We start from the raw sequence: 17,662 nt of genomic DNA, 5'->3' as shown, positions 1-17,662 counted from the left end.
AGATCTAGACGTGAGTGAATCTATGATTAAACCAACATTTGTGACTTCATTTTTGGTTTCCAGAGACAGAGTTGATGTGAGTGCTGAAGTTATCGGAAGGAAGATTAGTGTCATTCAGTGACTGATTCGATGACTGGTGGAGCGAATCAACTTGCTTGTCTTCCCACGAACTCACCTGTAGAGCCATGGTGGTATTCAGCCTCTCCCATGACCGCCTTCCCACAAGACCTTGCTCTTTGCGCCTCTTGAACTTCCTGAAGTAGTCCTGTATCAGGAAGGTGGCATAGAACTTCCCCACTGTTACCTCGTCATCTGAGTGAACAGACCAGACACACCAAAGCCTCCCAGATCAACACCAGAATACCCAAACAGCTCAACACAGACACTCTGTATGCATCCATCACATTTCAAAGAATAAAATCCCTCTGCACTCATCTCTTTACTCTCTCTATCTCGAGATCTCGCCCCACTACTATCTCAGCAATTAGGACAACTGAAAAGTCAAATGCTCAAAAATCCAGTAACAGTAAGGCATCACAATGATGAAGCACCACCACTGCAGGAGGTTGTTTGAGAAGACAATATCTTAATAATGAAACAAAATACTTGTTACAATCCAGATTAAAATAATATCAAGCCATAAGGTGTTTGCAAAATGCCATAAATCTTCGGTGTTTGAGCATTATAGTAACTGTCCAGGCCAGGAAATGCCCCTTCAACAGACAAGCACACACACCACTGGGTCATCAGATCTGTAAGATGTGTATCTCACTGTTATTCTTGGCACCGTTTAAATATCAGTGGTGTGAAGTGGGTTCAGACACACATACACAAAAGTGTGCAACAGGTAGTAACAGTAACAGATAACATCTATGCCTGCAACTCCCATCTTGCATCCTTTCTGACAACACACACACACACACACACACACACACACACACACACACGCACACAACTGCTCATGCAGCTGAGGAGTACATATGAATCCTCTTGATCACCCTAATGTACCAAATGTTGGTCACAAGTTCTTATAACAATAATTTATGATGTTGATGATGGTTTGAACATTCAGGAAACAAAGCCATATTTACTGTTAATTTAAAGCAGCCTCATCAGTTACTGCCACGCATAGCAGTGCTACGTCATGTGGTGACTGCAGACTTCACTACATTTAACATCCACCAGAGAGGCCAGAGAAAGACAAACAGGGGATTTTTGTATCTTGGTACATCCCACAAAAACAGTGTGATCTGTAGCGAGAGGCTCATGCAAGAAGGCAGCGGAGTGAAGACTTTGGAGAAGCAGCGAAGGTGACATCTGCAGCTCTCCTCATGAAGGAGAACAAACGAACTGCATTTAGTCAGAGAGGAAGCCGTGGCTGCACATACGCTATCTGCCATGCAGGGAAGCTAACCAAGCGTGGGTCTGATTCACCCAGATACACTAAGTGGTTGCTGAAGCATACAGGGGAGACAGACTAAAGAAAAAAGGAGGCTGAATCACAGTTCGTAGGAAATTGAGATGGCTGCTTTAAGATGTAAGAATCTTTCCGTCCAACAGTAAAGAAAATGGGCAGATGAGCCTGATCTGTAGATCATCCATTTTAAAGCAGCTGATAAGTTTCGCTACATCACCTGACACAGCCTACTATGAAAGGCTCTGTTCAGAGAGAAAACCTGTGACCAAAAAGCATATTCAAGGTCGTAAAATGTTTTTTTTTGGTCTAAATCATCAACTGCATAACATGCAAAGAGCATCTGATATCTTACAGAGTCTCTGAATGATCTGATATGTCTTGAAGCAAGAGATTTGCCTCATGCTGACAGACTGTCACATAAAAGAAAACGATAAGATACTGAGGTTTTATTTTTCTTTATAATGCATCAACCTGGAACGGGCAGATCGATGTACCGTATATTTTGGGCCCACAGGTGACAGCAGGTTCTCTTTCTGAGCAGAGCCGGGTCACATTTTTAAGAAAGAGGTATCAGTAGTTTCATGCCACCAGACTAAAACAGAACTGCCCCAGAGAGCTCAGGACGGCAGAAAGAGAAGAGGAGAAGGCCAGCGGCTGACCGAGCGCTCTAATCAAAGCTGTGGAAGAGAAGGGCTTGGCAGAAAAGATGAGGAAAATAAAAACGAGAAGAGGGGTTAGCAAACTAATGCACACAGACAGAGACATGCAGTTGAATTAAGCTGGACAAGTTCTAAAGCACAACGGAGCTGAAGCACTGTGAGCAAAGAGGGATGGTGGGAAAACTGCATGGACACAACTAGAGGAAACTGCATGTACATGCAAGTGAACGTACATTCATACCTAGAATTAGGCAAAACCATGTCATTAACAACTTCTAATTATAATTCTTTATGTAAAGTGAAAACATAATCCACAACAACTACCACAAATGACTCTGCAACTACCTGCAGTTTTACAGGCATAAAGAGTCACAGGGCAACAGAATAAACACGTAATCGTCATGCTTGGCTGATGCTGCAGGAAAAGATGTCATGATTTCTTTTTAAACTTATCAAGCAGTGTGCTTAAGATTTAGCAAACACAGTTCTGGATGTATTAAGGGAAATGACTGTAGCTTATGCAACTATGATGATACATGCTGACGTGACTGCATGTGGACAAAAGATTAGTTAGTTATTTAAAAGCTACTCATCATTGTCTGCAGACCTTAAAAAAGTATATTCATCTGCAGCTGTTCTTAACAGTTGGCAATAACGTCAGAGCAGCCTTGAATTACTTCATATTTATATGCAATTACTGGCTTGACCTTCATTTCAATACACATTTAACTTGGCCATTGGTAACATGCATTCAAATGAAGTGGTTCATAAAGGAAGTGCACAGTTCACCTTATGCATCATGTGCATGTCGAAATTTTAGAAACTCAAGAGAAACTACATGAAAGCTCTCACAACTAACGGCCAGTGGGTTTCTGTGAGACCACGACCATGTCAGCTTCACCTGTATCAGCAGCAAAACACAGCAAGCACACACCACACAAGAAACATCAGCATTTAATTCAAGCTTTTAGCTTTTTTTTTTGAGCGTCTTTATCTGATTTATATGAAACAGAGGCAGAGTTAGAGGAAGAGAGAATATAGAACCCGAGATCGCGAGATTCGTGATATTAATGAGTGTGGGATTGAGACGGCAGCTCAACTGCGACAGGCTGACAGCGATAAGGAGGGCTTCTGTGAACTCAACAGAAAGTACTTTGAAAGTTCACCTCAAACAAAAACAGGATGCTGAATGCCTCAGACGGATTAACCCTCAACACCTGCATCTTAAAGTGATACACCTCCAGAAATCTAGCATTTGTGTATTAAACATCAGTGTGTACAATGAAAGGTGGCTTTAAAAAGTTGCTAAATAGCTTTTTAGTAGTGGGCAACTGTTGGAGTCATGCTTCAATGGAGTGGTATGGTGACCCAGTTACTCATCATAAAGGAGTGTCAAAGTGAAATTTCTAGAGAAGGGAAAACAATAGGAAAGGGTGTAAATGATAAAAGAAATGACGTGTAATGATGCAAACTCCATTTAGCTGCTTCAGTTTCAGGGTCCTGGTATTGTCACTGTTGTTGGAGGCACACATGTGCTTTTCCTACCACGACAAGTCAGACTGTCTGCTGTGAAAAGAGCCTATCTGGCAGCATAATCCACTTCTGTGCTGCCCATCTGTGCTCTCAGTGTGTCCCAAACATTAAGACGCACAAAATATGCTGAACACTTTTATCTGAGCTTCAGCGCTTTGAGAGCAGCGTATTAAACTGCATGTCTGTGAAAAGATGACTGTTTGGATGGAAGACGCTGAGCATATGGAGGGACAGAAGAGAAGAGGATTATACTGCAGGAGGAGGTCAGAGGATTCCTCTGGGTGTTTTGATATATTTTCTCTGCTGTGAAAACTTGTCAGAAGTGGAATTCTGGCTTTAACTCAACATGTTCATATCGTCTTTTTCTGCATGGAAGAAAGAATGAATGAACAGCCCTGTTTCATTTCCATTAATTGGAATGAAGTGTGACTTGATGCCTTGTTGACGTTTGCTGTATAGTGGCAAAAAAAAAGAACATAACGTGATCACAAGTCAGCGAAGGAAACGTAAGTAAATGTCACAGACTTCCTTTTTAAATTCAAATTAATGGAACAATATATTTGCATTGAAATGCATGTCCATCCTTGCTCTTTCTATTAATACACGAACATCGAAACTGTTTGCGGCGTGACTAACAGATGTAAATGAACGTTACATTACATACATAAGACCATTTGAATCTGGCGGTAGCTGTGGCCATTCAAATATTCATGCGAGGTTTCCATTATTCATTCTTGGGAAAACACAAATGAGAAGCAGCGTGTATTCAAATCAGCAGAGCGTAAAGAACAGTGCAGAGGAAGAGAGGAACACAGGGAGGTTTACTTTTTGTACTGTGAATGCAAATGACGATAACTGTGTGGGCATAGTGTCGCCCACATGTGTGTGTGTGTGTATATATATATATATATATATATATATATATATGCAATGACCACTGACCGCCTGCAGGGGGAACCACTTGGTCCAGCAGCTTCATGCTCGTCCTCTTCCAGATCTTCTTGATCACAGCTCTGAGCTCCTCATTGGCTTGCTCGAGGTTACCTTGGAAATGGCAGAAAAGGTGGAACTGTAAGGTTACGCTGGTTAAAGCACACAGAAATCAAGGATATACTGGTGTATTCTGCGCACCCGGTTGAAAGTATTAATTCTACCTCTCTTTCTCACAGAGAAACAAAGATTACAACACAAATCTTGACTTTCATAGTTCTACTGAATATACAAAACTTTTAATGAATTGAATAAAATTGGATTAAGCACAGAATGCCCTCACTCTCATGAACAGGAAATTGAGCATAAAAGTAAGTGATCTGAATGAATCATGCCGTTGTGACAGTCTGAATAATGCATACATGAAATGTTAGGAGCCCCGCTGGCCCTGCAGTGGACACTGAGAAAGAACTACGTACTGAACATCTATCTCCCTCTTGTGGCAAAATGCTGAATTAGCATATAGGCTTCACAAAGAGTCTACTCTACTATAATGTCAAAGCATTAAGACTATTAAGATTGTCATTGAGCATGTCAACAAAATTTGCATTGCAACTCCCGTGTTAGAAACAAGATAATAAGAAAGATAATAAAATAAAATAATAATAATAGAAAAGAATAAAAAGTAGTGTGGTGGCAGTAATTAAAAACATATCAATCAATACAACAATCAATACAACTGTTTACACAGGCCGTGTAACGGCTCGTGCTTCACTCAACCTGAAAAAATATACTTCAAGTCTATTTTCTTCCGTTTCACACGTGTAACCAGGGTGAATATGTGTGTTGGGGTTCTGAGCACTGCCAAAACCCAAGTGACCTATATTCAGTGCTGTGCCTGAATGCATCCTGTGCACACAGATGGTGGACTGAAGCTGCTGCTCTGCTAACGTGCTGCTCATGCAAGACAGCAAAATGTAATCTGTAGATAACGATGTAAATATAAAACTAAGTGATCTCATCCTCAATATATCAAACAAAAGGATTAATCAACATATCAGTAAATATCAATGAACAAACATTGGTATTCAATATGGTATAGAGTTTGCTTGCTAATATGCTAAAGCCTCTCTGTTCATGACTTGACCACTTGACCAAAAACAAACACGTTGATCTCTGCTGTGGTTTCTCTGCGCTGTCACCTCAAGTAGCTTTTGTGCCTGGAAGCTCCAGCACACACAACAGGACACGCTGGGTCAGTTACTCACTTGTGCTCCATCTTCTTACCTTGTGGACCTAAAAGTAACATCTCTCTTTTTTAGGTAGCGCACAGCTCCGCAAAGCTCTAGCAAATAGCAACAATCCAGAAGAACATAACCACAAATTCTGCAGATCCCTGGTGGCTTGAAGGTGCAGACCCACCCTCAGTCTTAATCTTGAGAGCGGTGCGGACCAGAGCAAACAAGGTGGCATTAAACATGACGGTCCCATCGCTGTTCAGGGGCATGTTCATCGCCACCAGACGCTGCAACACAATACAAAGGGCCGATTAACAAGGATGCAGAGTGAAAGCTAGGAATTTATATATCAAAGACGTGCAAATGGGTATTCCCTCAACATTCACCACAGCAGTGGTCATGCCTTTCTCTATTTCCGTACGGGTGTAAGAGTGTTGTCGAGTTGTGAAAACCCACCTTACAGGCCACTCTGTGAGGGCAGAGCTTGCCAAAGCCCAGCGGAGGCTGGATCCTCCTCAGCAGAGTCACCACATCAAGGTGCTTTATCCTGCCCCTGATGACGACATACCATACAATCAAATAAAAGGCATCATATCATACCACCCAGCACAGTCTGGGTAAGGATAATCAGTTAGTGCACTTCAGAAGCCATCTAGGGTACTATGGCTGTGATGAAATAATCACTATAACATTATCCCATATGGACACAAATATTTATTAGCAGCAGTATACAGTATACTGATACATGACAGGAAAACTTCCTAAAGGCTTCCTGAGTACTTACTTTGCTTCAGGGTCGTATTCAGACCAGATCCTTTTAAACTCATCCAGGTGATGAGGCCCAAGAATGGACCAATCACGAGTCAGATAGTCAAAGTTATCCATGATGACAGCTACAAACAGGTTGATGATCTGAAACAAGGACATTCAACATTTTCTGGAATTTCAGGACATTTTCAAACATTACGTGCACAGAACGCAGTGAAATGTCTGGAGATTACCAGGAAAGCACAGAGCATATAGAAGCTGATGAAGTAGATAATGGCGAAGCCGCTGCCGCAGGTTCTCTCCTCTCCGGGGTTGTAGTCCGACTCCGAATCGCACAGCTTCCCCGGCAGACAGGCCAGCATGATCTCCTGCCAGGCCTCACCTGTGGCACACCTGAGAACAAGAAACAACATTAACAAAGGAGCAGGGATTTTTTCACACGTATTCATTTGTATGATGACGTCACACGGCTTGTAACCGACTACTGAAGCTACAAAAACACCTGAAGAGCATCAGGACGGCTTGAGGAAAGGTTTGAAAGTTGTTGTTGCGGTTGATCTGTGTTCCGTCCACCATGGCTATTTTCCCAAACACCTACAAGCAGACAAAGAAGCGTCACGCAAAGAAGCAGCGAGCCTGCTCTCACATTCTGGATGAGAGAGATATGAAACGCTGATTACAGCATTAGGTGTTAAATGACAGATGGTTCCTTTCAAATTCTGGTTTTGATTTTCAAGGATATAGAAAATATTACCTGCATTCCAATTACAGCATAGATGAAAAACAGCATGGCTATCAGAAGTGCAACATAGGGAAGAGCCTGGGTGGGGGAAAAGAGAAAAGTGGAGTTGTGTAGCATGAGCCAGGGTAGAACCCATTACATGTTCAATGTTTTGTAGCAAATCAAATCACGTTCATCCACAGTCAGGGGTACCAGTCATCCTCTGGGGTGGTCGACACATGTTGTTATGGAGCACTCGGCGTCAGTGGGAGAGCCGGTACAGTTGTAACATCGCCACAACTGTAACAACGCTTTCTACTCAAACTAAAGTGTGCTGATGGACACACAAATACACACATACCATGCAGATTACTGTACTCTTCTTACTCAATCCAAATGTGAACTGTCTGCAATAAACTCCACTGGAGATATTAAGGAAAAATGATGGAAGTTGATGCTTCATGCAATAATATTGATTGTGAGATTTGCGCTTGTAGATTAGCATATGACAGACTGTTGGCCTTGGCGGAGGTCTGTGCGCTCTAGCTCAATGAATCCACACAACTTGAACAGTTGGAATGCTGACGCATTAGGAATGAACCTGCCTGCAAAAGCATGCGGCAAAACACTGTGTTGGCCCATGAAATACATGCATGCTCATAATTGAAGAACAATAACTTGTTACATGAATGATTCTTTACACACTTTTGAAATGCTGCACCAGAGGATTAGAAACAGCTGTGCAGTGTTTTGGTGTCGTGTAAGCCTTCAGACTCATGGATGTATCTTGTCAAACTGAACTTTGTCTTAAGTCTTATTTATTGTGCTGTGCAAACAAGAGTTGTAATTGATCGTACACTTGTGAAAATGTGAGAACTTACATCTTACAAAATGCTACACATGAATTGCAGTTAGCCAGCAACGACTTTCAGAAGGTTAGACCTCCCACCTTAAATCTACAGGCCAGCTTTAATTCATTATCTCATTGGTTTATAATACTCCAGATTCAAGAAGGGTGTTCAATGGCTGCATATGTTGAGGTCCCACCTGGAAGGACTTGATGAAGGTCCACAGCAGAGTCCTGATGCCCTCCCCCCTGCTCAGCAGTTTGACCAATCGCATCACTCTGAACAGGCGGAAGAAGGTGATTGAGATGCGAGCACTGTCCTCCGTATTCTGATGTGGAGGGCATGGACAGTGATTAGTGGATGAAAAAACAGAGGATGTGACATCCAAACACAGATGGTGATAAAGTTCTGTACCACTCATTCATTCATGCACGCTATCATACTTTCATTCTTTCAGTCATCATGTATGAGTCATCTTAGCTAACAAGCAATGAAAAATGGATGAAAACTGAAGAAATCTTCCCATTTGTGATCTGTTTGCGGCTTTGCAATGTCAACAATCAAAGTGCATGCAGTGCAGCCGTGTTTTAAACACCATGCCATGAACAGACCTGGAGGACTGACACACACAGCACATTTAACTCCGACTGATGACTGATTCAAAACAGGCAACAGACAGAATCTGCAGTCCAAAGATCGACAAACCAGAAGACAAACTGTAATTGACTTTTTGCACAGTCACAGTCACACAAGACCTTTGACAAGAAATGTAAATTCAAAAATGTGCATTGACGATACGATCTGCTTGCAAACACTTGGGCAAGCTATGTTGAAATGAAGAAATAAGACAAAAACACCATACAGTGTTCTCTGTTCCTCCGTGTCATGCCATGCACCCAGACAGGACAAGGTCTCAACATAAAAAGTCAGCCGAACCATGAAACTGGAGCCAAAATGCAACAAATGTGGATTCAAAACAAGACTTGGACAAACATTGAGGCTTCAGTCACAAACAATCACAGTTCACTGAATAAGCGAGGCCAGAAGCATCTCAATGTTTTCATCAGTAAGTGAGCGACAGAGAGTGACAACAAAAAGACCTTGATGCTTTGAGTTTTGGATGATCACAGAAGGGTGGGGGGCTTTAATAAAAAAAGAAGGGGCGTCTTCTTACCCCCGGCTCCACTATGACCTTGACGACAGGAATGGCTGCCGACTTGAAACCAAAAGCCTAAGGTTAATCCCAGTTACACAAACCAGCTGTACAGCACCAAAGCGTTCAAGAGTCAATGCTGCTGCAAACATCACATATCATTACTTTTGACTGATGATTTGAACATGTTATTACACAAAAAAATGCTCAGTTCACCTACGCTTCAAAACAACAGCAACAAAGCATTTCAATTATACCACAAACAACAAGACCACTATCAGAAAGAGGAAAGCCTGTCATGCAAAAGCTTTGCCACAGTCTCAGCAGTAACACCAGACATGAGATGCAAGCATTTAGTGCTGAAGGAAAATGTGGTCTTTATCAAAATACTACACATTAAACTGTTAACACTGACAAAATAGACAAAACACTAATACACCTTCTTAAAGAAAAATGTCATTACTACTGTCTCCATACAATTTTCTAAAATACACATCTTACACTCAACCTAATGGTTCTGCAATTCATGTTGGATGCAATAAAATATTTTCAACACTTAAAGATGTCCTCCACATATTTATTAAGTCAAAAATAAAAAATGTCAAATGTGTCTTTGACATGGCTTTTGCAGAAAACAATTTTCAGCAATCAAAGTCAAAACATGCTTCTAGTGTCAGCACATACATCATTCCACAAAGTGAAGCTCAAAAAGTCAACTGTCGGAACAAGAAGAAAAACACTGTTTTGACTGGAGGGGGACTTTAAGTGTTTTCCATCCACTCTAAATATATAACATGAGCTTTCAATATCGAGCCTGATTTAAATGAACTGGTGTCCTGGCTAACACTGACATTCCCAATAAAAAAAATGTAACTAGAAAGTTTTTACATAAATCTTTGTACTGTTTTTAACCAACTGCCTGCTTAGCTCTTACAGAAGAACCTTCCAGGCCTTTCAACTGGTCCTGCTTTCAGTGACAGAAGCTCCATGCTGCTACAGTGAACTCCTTCTCCTCTGTCTTCATACTCCTAGACTAGCCACAATAAGAGGTCCACAGGGCTCCATCCTGGGCCCTCCCATACAATAGCATGGCTTCTCCCACCACTGCTATGTTGATGACACCCAGCTATTCTTGTCATTGCCCCAATCTGGCACGCATTACTCCTTGCCTGGCTGACATCTCGGAGTGAACATCAGGGCATCACCCAAGGCCCAACCTGACAAGACTGAGCTTGTGTTCTTCCAGGGGAAAGGATGCCCTACACTGAGACCTGTCCATCACCATTGACAACAGCATGGTGATGTCAGCTTGGACAGTGAGGAACGTGGAAGTGACTGTGGATGACAAAGTCTGCAAACACTGCAGCAGGAGCCAGGACAATACGCTGTCTGCCTAGCTTTCAGCCTTTCCAGGTTTTCCCACATCACTCCTCCATTCACTGCACTGGCTCTCTGTTGCTGCTCACATCCAGTTTTAAACTGCAATGCTGATCAACAAGACAGTGATGGTAAGTTCTCCTTCCTGCCTCTCAGCTAAAGTCAAACATGGAGCTCTGGGCCAACCATTCCGCCTTGGATGCTATCAAGCTCTTGCTCCTGTATAATTGGAATGCAGTTGTTGTAAGTCGTAAAGCGTCTGCAGAACTAACTTGATATAGCAGAGCACACTAAAGGAGACACTCAAAACAATGAAACGCAGATTAAAGTGACTTTACGACTGAAACTAAGGTACCACGTTTATTGTGATGGTTTATCTAGCTTGAGGAAGTTTTAAGTTGTTTTTCATGTATAAAAGCTAACAGTGTGTGACGAAAGGCAGGAAAACACTGGGTGTGTGCAAAAAATATCATACTTGAAGGAAAAGAAGAAACAAGAAGATGGCCATTATCGTTAAAAAATGTAAAAAGAAAAAATTAAACTGCCATTGTTTAAGTTGCAGAAATGTAAAACACATATTCAGCAATCACTGACATGCTCTTAGGGTATATTTACCCTTCACTCTAACTCACACAGGTAATATCCAGGTCTCGTTTATTTTGCACATTATATCATTATATACTGTATACTGTATACTATATATGCTAGAGTTTGATCAATGATGGGGCACAGTGTGTTATTTACTCAAAACAAGAGACTGAAAGGACAGACAAAAGTCTTCACACGGACAAGCCTGAAGCAAGCATGTAGTCAGTGTTAACAGCAGCTGCAAACCAGGACACAGAGTGGCACAGCAGATTAAAAAAAAAATTACTAGAAAAGCAATTTGGCACAAAATGATCACATCTGAGATCTGTAAAAGACAACTGAGCTGCATTCAAAAACAACAATTCCCAATAATAATTCAGAAGCTTTTTGAAACTATTTTATCTAATAATTATAAAATGCTAGAAGGACAATAATATATTAAGGAATTAACAAAAAAAAACAGGACACAATGAGACATGTTATTTGTTTTTAAAAATAAATCAATAGATCAACTGCACATCCGGTGCATGTTCACATCTTATAGTTTTAGTTTGCATCACAGGTGGGTGACAAATTACAGCACCATTAACACCTTAAGTCTCTCTTCCCTTTTTCCTTTCTTCTTTTCAGTTAAACAATGTGGAAAGGAGCATCAGGGTTCTCAACATAGAGCTGTTAAACTCAAATATGCATTTAAAAGATAGTGTCAAATGGAATAATTTAAGCAATGTCTTAAGAATTTTACAGTATCATAAAACTGTGTTTTTTTGCGGAGTGGCTTTAGTTGCTGGGGCTGTGGAGACCATTAATGTAAACATTATAAATAACGTTGTGATCTTGAATGCAACCCTTGTGCAAGGCCCTCTGGCTGGGAGCATTACAGTAAGACAGGGGTGTATGTCTGATAAATGACTACTTACATTGATCTCAGTGATGGCAATGTCAACCACGCTACCCACAACAATTAAGGCATCAAACGTGTTCCATGCATCAGCAAAATAGTTCTGCGAGCACAAGCAACAAGGACACACAGAAAAGAAGAGAGAGAGACAACAGAGCAAGAAAGAAAAGTAAAAAAAGAAGAAGAGCATTATGAAAGATAGAAAGAGGTGAACATCAAAAAGTTGTGATTTGATATAAGAGAATGAGGTTTAAATTCAAATCCTTCCTGCCACTGAGTCTGTGAGAGAACAACATTTTTTGATTTAGAAAAAATCATTTGAAATGTAGTTATTATATACTATAAATTAACTGCCTGACATTAAACTTCCATTCTCTCACTGCTGCAGTGGCAAGCTGAAAGAACAATTTCTCGAGATCTAAATGAGTTTGGAGCAGTGGCTTTATGCTGGTATTTATCACTGATTAGTTGTAGAAACAGGTAGCTGATGGAAATGTCTCCAGCCCATCAGCATGTATTTGGTCTGTGGTGCTCACCAGCTAATAAGTCCTACACAGTTTCAACAGACTTTGCTTCATAAACAGAAACTGGCTAAACACAAAATGTAGCCAGGAAGGACGGGAAAGAGGAAAGATGTGGAGGCAGGAAAAAAACAGAGTGGCAGCAGCAGTGGGAGAGCAGGAAGAGGGAAGGACAGAGTTGCACACAGTGACGTCTTTCTACCTGGCTGAGTATGATGTCGACTACACTGCCGATCACCACCAGGGCATCGAAGACATTCCAGGCGTCCCCGACATAGCCCTATGTGGCAACATGCACAGCCAGCAGGAGGAGAGGGGAGGGCAGGAGAGGAGGGGGATGCAGGGAGGTATAAAAGGTAGAGAGGTTAGGGTGAGCAGTAATGGTGATGATGAGGAAAAAATGGAAGTTACAGCCAGCGGGCGAAGAGAGCCCGCTGTGTGAGGGCAGGTTTAACAGGAAAAGGGAAGTGTTTTCAAACAAAAACTACAAGAACTTTATTACGGATGGAATATAAAGGGAGATCTAAAATGAAAAACTCTAAACAAGATGATTTAAGGAACTGGTGTTAGTTTGGCATATATTTGCATACAATTAGAGGAGAGGAGAGGAGAGGAGAGGAGAGGAGAGGAGAGGAGAGGAGAGGACAGGAGACTTACTCTGGGTTTAAAGGCGATGAGTTTGAGGATCATCTCCACAGTGAAAACCCCGGTGAAGACCATGTTGAGGATGTCCATGGCATAGTTAAACAGATGAGACTGACCATGGTGCTAGAGAGAGACAGGCAGACAGACTGATTAGAAAGAATCAAACACTTATTAATAATGCATAAAATGTGTTTCAAGTGGCTCTGTCGTCAGTAGTTGCCATACACTGTACTATGGCAGGGTAACTCATTTTTACCCATTTTGCTTTTTGGAGCATAAAGAGGCAGTAAACCAGCAAGTTATTACAAACAAAATTATGCTTACTACATGGAGATCAGACACTATGAGCAAAAAGTTAGTAATTATTAGTTATTAGTGGTTATATTTTGGTTGTAGCAAGTGTTTTTCATTCATACAAGACATGTAAGACAGTAAATTAGATCACTTCAAACCTTATCACCTTTTACATCCCCAGACTTCTGCATTAATCATTGTCAATGTGAGGATGGTAGATTCACTGGCTACTTAATGTCACTTTTACCTGGAGGACTGAAAGAAGAGCACTTACCTGAATGGCCAGACACAGAGTGTTGAGGATGATTAGGACAAACATGACGTACTCGAAGCCAGTCGAGTTGACCACATACCAGAACTTGTACTGGTAGGGATTTTTGGGGATGTAGCGCCGCAGAGGACGAGCTTTGAGAGCATACTCCACACACTGACGCTGGGGTGGTGGTGGTGGTGAGGGCAGGTGGTGGCAAATAAAGAAACAGACAAACAGACTCATGAGCAAGTGTAACATGCCTTCTTCTGTAAAAGATGGTGGCACCGTGTGCACCAATCAGCAGTAAGATTCAGGAGGTGTTGAGTACAAATGGACAGCAGCTTTAATTATATCCATTTCTACAACGTCACACTACAGCATCACTAATTAGGCAGGTCTATTAATCTATTAATTTGATAAAAACACATATTTTCCCCCTAAATTTAAAATGTTCAATAAAAGCAAGAGGCCCCTCCTACCTGGTTCTTGTCCAGCTCACAGTTCTTGTACTCCTTCTCCCCCTGCTCCTGAAAGGTGACGATAACGAAGCCAACGAAGATGTTCATCATGAAGAAGGCGATGATGATGATGTAGATGATGAAGAAGATGGAGATCTCAATGCGGTAGTTGTAGATGGGACCCATGTTCTCTTTGTTAGAGTCGATGGCCTTATACAGAAGCCTAAAGGAGACACCAAACAAAGAGAAAGTCAAGATAATAGGCAGTAATTATTCATATCAGCTCTTACTCTGTGAGTTTTCTTTGTTTAAAGATACATGGTGTACTTTAAAGTGCACATTCATACACACAATATACAACTTTGATTTAAAAAAGCTGGGACGCTGTGTAAAACGTAAATAAAAACAGAAATGACTTGGAGAAGGCTGGCAGGATCTCTTTACTTTTGGTTGTACAGAGATAAATGTCAATGATAATCAGATATAAAATAAATGCAGTGTCTTGTCGTCATAGAGACGTAAAGCCGTACTTACGTGGGCCATCCTTCGAAGGTGGAGACAGTAAAAAGAGCCATCATGGCCATGAGGACGTTGTCAAAGTTGAAATCGCTGTTGTACCAGATCCTCTCCTTCACCATGGGCAGCGCCGCATCCCCGTTGTTGTAGAGAATGTAGGTACCTCTGTGATTTGAAGACGACATGTTAACCACTACACAGAGACACTCATTCAGGCCAGTGTCCAAAGCTGGAAATAAAAAAACTCACTTGCACTCCTCTGGGCTGGACTTGGCATCATCGGTGCAGCGATAAAATTTCCCCTTTGTAAAAAAAATAGAGAAAGTCGGCATCTAAATCCTACTACTTCTGTCCATCTATTTGTTGTTTTACACTGGAAGGCTTCGACGCCGTTATCCTCTATATATGTCTCACTCTGTCCACCTCTTCACTGTACCTTGAAGAGCTGCACTCCGATACAGGCGAACATGAACTGCAGCAGCGTGGTGACAATCATGATGTTGCCGATGGTCCTGATGGCCACAAACACACACTGGACCACGTGCTGCAAAGGACACACAGTTCTACGCTGTTAATAGCAATACACAGTGCAGCATCATAAGGAGCATGCATGCACACAATCTCATGGAAAACTAGACACACACACTGTATACAGACACACACCAGACCATGTTGTGCTATTGCTATTCTGACCTTCAGGCCCTTGGCTCTGTTGATGGCCCTGAGCGGACGGAGGACTCTCAGAACACGGAGAATCTTCACCACTGAGATGGCAGAAGACCTGCAGAGGAAACACACCAGTGGATTCAGCTGAGCACTTTGAAGGACATGTTGTCATCGAGGTGTTTCTTTAAGCTCCGCCACCAAGATCAATGTTCAAATATTCATACAACACAGTGACCCAATGACACATTCCACCTCAGACATAACAACACGACTGAAGGGTACATACTGAATGCCAAAGGAGACCAGAGACACACCAACGACCAGCAGGTCTAAAAGGTTGAAGTAGTTTCTACAGAACGCCCCTTTATGAAGAAAGGCTCCAAATGCAGTCATCTGGACAGAGGAGAGACAAGAGTCAGGACTACAGAAGACAGATCTGCCATCAAACACACACACACATACAGGAGGACAGCTTCAGGTTGGGCTGAAATGGGAGTTAAATGACTGTTAATACTATTTAAATGATCTGCTACTGAAAACTATCAATTTCCTAAAGAACATTTTGTGTGTGCGAAAAAAAAGCTCTGTTGAATTTAGTTTTTTTCTGCTTGTGCTGTATATCCTGTTACATTCACACTGATTTCAAACATGAGTGTTCATGACAACAATACACAACGTAATGTGATTTGCAGTTTCCCACTTGATGGTCCTGCATTGAAATTACTCTCGAATGTTAATTATGTTGCGTAATTATGTTATTTAGAGCGAGCGCACACAAACAGATTAGTGCTTCTAATATCGTGAAAGCAAAAATCGTTCAAAGCAATAGATCATGAACAATGCAAAAACATTATCTAGCAGCCGCTACGCTTTCCGGTGCAGATTAAGCTTGAGAATGCACCACAAACACTTTCCATGAAACAGGCTTTTAATCTTCTCCTGACGGAATTTTAGGCTTAAGCCGCAATACATGAGATTTACCTGGTGCAGGCATGCAGCGAGCAAAGGGGTAATGCAGAGGATTTCATGTTACGAGCAAAAACAATACAAGTGTTGCTGATTTTTGTGCATTTCTTTAAGCAAATTGTTTGGACGTGCATTAGCCAAGAGAGACAAGAAAAAAAGTAGGAAGGGGGCACATCTGTGTGTACAGTATGCAATCAGGCAGCGGGATAGCTTAATGTTAGCTCAGGTTAACAAATATCTTCTTATAATTAAAAATCAAGACGTGTTGGTGGTTCAAAATATGGGAATCTATTGGCAAAGGCTGTTGACGAAGATTCAACGTTTCAAAGATTGATAACAGTTGGTGAAATGTTTCAAAATGCCACCAGAGCCAGAGAGCCAATCACGCATATAGCTTAATCTCCAGAAGGTTTTTAAAAAAAGGAATATTTGGGAAACAGTTGTACTCTGGAGAGCCACTGGTCCTTAAACTGGTCGAGGATGAAGAGGGGAGGTGGGCCGTGATGGAAAAGTGACTGACAGACAATAAAATATCTGACGACAACGCATGATCTTCACGTCGACGGGCTCGCGCCATGACAACAAGACAAGCAGGTGGCCATTTTGACCAAAAATCATAGAGACAAAAAAAAAATGAGGGGAGGGGGGACGTGTGCAGCAAGCTTGGAAGTGGTGGGTTGTTGCAGAGGCAGCGCAGCAATTTTTATTGTTTACCTTAATAAGGATCTCAAATGTAAACATACTAGTGAAGACATAGTCTGCATAGCCTAGGATCTGAGGAGGCAATCAGAGTGACACAAGCACGCAGGGTTACTGAAGCTCTACCCAGCACAGCACAACACAGCACAAAGGTCATTTACCTTCAACAGGATCTCAACAGTAAAGATTGCGGTGAAAGCATAGTCAAAATAACCAAGTATCTGCAAGAGGCAATGCACAAGTTCAAGTCATCAAGTCATTCCAGGATAACAGCACAGTGAGATACAGTATATAGATACAGTAAGAGTCAAACACAGATGAAGCATAACTAGCAGTATATTAAAGCTGCATGAGGCACCATTTAAAATACTGTTACTGAAAGGATGATTTTAATAAACCTTTTGAACAGTGCCTGAGCCTGGATGTCTTAGAAAACAAACCTTCACAGACATGTTACTAATAACATTAACGATGGCTCTGTTCTGACAGATGCGACATCAGGACCCTGAAA

At 41.6% G+C, this 17,662-nt stretch overlaps 1 protein-coding gene across 1 annotated transcript in view; it reads right to left on the bottom strand.

The window, feature by feature from the left end:
• The window catches only part of cacna1db (calcium channel, voltage-dependent, L type, alpha 1D subunit, b), an 81,779-nt gene that overhangs the window by 8,210 nt on the left and 55,907 nt on the right, over positions 1–17,662 (bottom strand). The window contains exons 22-43 of the mRNA XM_041944874.1: positions 17,313–17,372; positions 17,167–17,226; positions 15,773–15,879; positions 15,514–15,601; positions 15,257–15,364; positions 15,070–15,122; positions 14,839–14,985; positions 14,326–14,527; positions 13,868–14,026; positions 13,312–13,422; positions 12,857–12,934; positions 12,153–12,236; positions 9,289–9,330; positions 8,314–8,442; positions 7,300–7,365; positions 7,048–7,139; positions 6,779–6,938; positions 6,562–6,689; positions 6,234–6,330; positions 5,962–6,064; positions 4,552–4,653; positions 176–312 (exon numbers count right to left, since the gene is read on the bottom strand). Coding sequence (XP_041800808.1) covers positions 176–312; positions 4,552–4,653; positions 5,962–6,064; positions 6,234–6,330; positions 6,562–6,689; positions 6,779–6,938; positions 7,048–7,139; positions 7,300–7,365; positions 8,314–8,442; positions 9,289–9,330; positions 12,153–12,236; positions 12,857–12,934; positions 13,312–13,422; positions 13,868–14,026; positions 14,326–14,527; positions 14,839–14,985; positions 15,070–15,122; positions 15,257–15,364; positions 15,514–15,601; positions 15,773–15,879; positions 17,167–17,226; positions 17,313–17,372 — 2,313 coding nt within the window. The remainder of the gene's footprint in view (positions 1–175; positions 313–4,551; positions 4,654–5,961; positions 6,065–6,233; positions 6,331–6,561; positions 6,690–6,778; positions 6,939–7,047; positions 7,140–7,299; positions 7,366–8,313; positions 8,443–9,288; positions 9,331–12,152; positions 12,237–12,856; positions 12,935–13,311; positions 13,423–13,867; positions 14,027–14,325; positions 14,528–14,838; positions 14,986–15,069; positions 15,123–15,256; positions 15,365–15,513; positions 15,602–15,772; positions 15,880–17,166; positions 17,227–17,312; positions 17,373–17,662) is intronic.

Source organism: Chelmon rostratus, chromosome 10 (genome assembly GCF_017976325.1).
Source record: "Chelmon rostratus isolate fCheRos1 chromosome 10, fCheRos1.pri, whole genome shotgun sequence".
Classification (NCBI taxonomy): Eukaryota; Metazoa; Chordata; class Actinopteri; order Chaetodontiformes; family Chaetodontidae; genus Chelmon; species Chelmon rostratus.
The sequence above is the reverse complement of the archived record's forward strand: the minus strand, read 5'-3'. Positions and strand labels throughout refer to the sequence as shown.